General features: G+C 44.9%; 1 protein-coding gene across 1 annotated transcript; it reads right to left on the bottom strand.

Annotated features, from left to right (window-relative positions):
- Positions 1-1,745: 1,745 nt before the first annotated feature.
- Positions 1,746-2,294, bottom strand: LOC138892855 (protein MAIN-LIKE 1-like). Its single transcript, XM_070176602.1, has one exon. It carries the CDS (start codon positions 2,292-2,294, stop codon positions 1,746-1,748), a length of 549 nt encoding a protein of 182 aa, XP_070032703.1.
- Positions 2,295-2,927: the final 633 nt, after the last annotated feature.

The following is a 2,927-nucleotide window of genomic DNA, read 5'->3' as shown; positions in this document are numbered from 1 at the left end:
AGAAGGGGTCGTCGGTCCAGCAGTAACCTACAGAATAATAAGATATTTTAGTATATGAAATATATATTAGTAATGTACGTGTTAAGTCACAAAAATTTAAATTGTCTTACCATGGTCTCGTCGGGCTCCTGAATATAATCATCCATCGCAACCAGTTTAGTATCGCACAAAGTGGCCTCCGTGATGGGCGAGGATGAAGCCTTAATAAAAAAACATAAAGATATTTATGGCTAATCAATGAGATAAAAATAAATTTAAATTTAATAGTAATACAAACATATCTGCGCTTGTGAAAGATCCCCAGCATCCCTCGATGATGAGCCATAACTCAGCCGGCGCCCACTATCCACATCTCGTGTCGGCCAATCATCAGCAATAGTCGATGGGCCTGGAAGATCAGGAAAATACTGATCCCAATCCTCTCGCATAATGGTTGTGCCCGCGATCAACAATGGAGCTGACAGGGTCACCTGCGAAGTCCCTAGAGTGAGCTGAAACTCAAGGCTGAATGACGGCATGTTGTTGTGAGAGTGGTCTGGCTCATGGAGGTCACCCGGCTGATCAACTCCAACATCCTCAACAGGTGCCTCAATTCCACCTTGCTGGGGACCACCTCCTCGCCGACCCCCACGACCTCGTGGGACACCCCTACCTTGTGAGACATCCCTACCTCTCTAGGCACGCTGCCACGTCGACCACATTCCGGCTCCACTGGTGGCCCACGATGGTACTGCTGTGGCGCCACATACTCAGCCTCATATCCTAAGCGCTCATCATCTCGGGCTCGTCTCAATGTCCGAGAAGCCAGATCGGTAACCTGTCGGCCATACTCATGCAAAACGGCTGCTCTCTCGCCGATATGCTGTTGCATCTGCAGTCCCAACTAGTGGAACAGATGTAGGCCAATAACATGCACAATATGTAAAATATAAATTACGGAATGCTTGGTTAATGTTATAAGTAAGTATACAAAATAACATACCAGTGCCTCGTGCCTCCCGGTGTATGGAACGTACCGACCGCTAGCGCGATAAACGGGATTCCAAAAGTTGGGTAATGCTGTGGTACCAGCCCATATACTCATGCTCACCATTTGTACGATCAGGTGGAGGGGTGGCAGAATCAGGTCATGTCGCTGGTTCTAACTATCGATCTGCGCCTCTAGCCATGCCACATATGTCTGGTCAACCCTGGAATGATCATCCCACTGGTAATGTGTCATATGCCAAGCGGGCGGTGGCGGTACAAGCTGCGGGCGACCAAACTGGCGAAGTACTCGCTCGGTGGCATGATGCTTGATAATATCGAGACACATCAAAGGGACGGAAAATCTCCACATAATTCAGGCGATCGAGCAATAATCGGGCAAACCAGTTATTAGCTCGTCGCTGTATGGCCTCCAAATGAACTATTAAGTAAAAACAGGAAACGTGAGTATACGCAACACATATAAAGCCAGCCCAAGTAAACTCAGGTATACATTTACCTGTGCGCCCTCCAGCAAATCCAACAAATCCCTGCAATAGGGGAGATTATGTCGAGCCTCGTACTCCCGTCCATATCCTCGCCTATCAACCCACCTCCTAGCTAAAGGGAGAAACGGAGGTGGTGCATCCAGAGCTAAGGGTGGTAGAGGTGGATACAACTGCAGGAACCGCTCTCAGGACCAAACCTAATATACAACGTGGACGTAAAATTTAAGGTATTTGTTTTACTAGGTATGTTATAATGAAGAGAGTATTCGACTATGTTTTCACCTGCAGTAGCGGCAAAAATCCTGCAATATCTCGCTGGGTGCCCATGTTCGCCCGGCACATCTGCCTGTACAAGTAACTAAGAACAGCAACACCCCAGCTGTAATGATGTAAATCATCTAGCCGCTCAAGATGATGAAGAAATCTTAAGCTGACTAGGTTCCCCGAAGTGTTCGGGAACAAAACCCCTCCAAACATAAGGAGCAACAACAACCTAGTGTACCGGTGAATATGAAGCTCCGATGTATCATCTATGATGTCAGCGTGCATCGCCTCCAAAGCCTGTCGGACGGGCATCAACTGCAGACGACTAGCCCTAATCAATGTAGTCTCATCCGGTGACTGGAAACCGGTGAGCCACTGCAGCATCTCCAGGTACTGCAAACCCATATACTCTCTAATGGCATTCGGCAAAGCAATAGGGTGTCCATCAACGGGCAGCCCATACAAGACCTCTACGTCCTGAAGCGTGATAGTGACCTCGCCAATGAACAAATGGAATGTGTGTGTCTCCGGTCGCCACCGCTCTATCAGAGCCATGATCAACGACCAATCCAGTTGCAGCCGGCCGATCTCCACAATCCTATATAAACTCGTATCCTGGAGGCGTCTGACTATACAGGGATGGAGAGGGTGGGCCCTAAGAAAGTCCCACATATCGTCTACTCTCCTGGCGCGGAACGTCTGGTCCAATAACTGTCCCTCCCATATGTAGGACGACCTATGCTCGCCCTGTAGTAACAGTAGCTCTAGCGTGGCAGGTCCGGGATGCAAAGGCGGAACCTTCATTTCGGCTACTGTAAATTGAACAATATTAACTACATTATTTTACTTTAATATGTTAGTTTTATTATTTTATATGTTAGTTTTTTTATTATTATATATTTTTGTTTATGACTCACTTAGTTTTGACTATAATAAAATTATATAATTAATCTTTATAATTATACAAGATTTAATTATTAAATATTCATATATGGGTTCCGGGCTCGCTATTTGAGGCCTAGTAGTACCAAGGTATCCTGAATTCTTGTGTTCATGATGAGAAATTTTTTCCGATTTATCACTCAATAGGTATGTTATTTTAAATATTAGTTTATTATTTATATTTTAGTTTAATATTTTATATGTTAGTTTTATTAATTTATATGTTACTTTTATTATTTTATATGT

This window comes from Nicotiana tomentosiformis, chromosome 5, assembly GCF_000390325.3.
Source record: "Nicotiana tomentosiformis chromosome 5, ASM39032v3, whole genome shotgun sequence".
Lineage (NCBI taxonomy): Eukaryota > Viridiplantae > Streptophyta > Magnoliopsida > Solanales > Solanaceae > Nicotiana > Nicotiana tomentosiformis.
The sequence above is the reverse complement of the archived record's forward strand: the minus strand, read 5'-3'. Positions and strand labels throughout refer to the sequence as shown.

Excerpts from the sequence above, each read along its gene's own strand:
- LOC138892855 (XM_070176602.1), bottom strand. The coding sequence starts at position 2,294 with ATGGCTCTGATAGAGCGGTGGCGACCGGAGACACACACATTCCATTTG.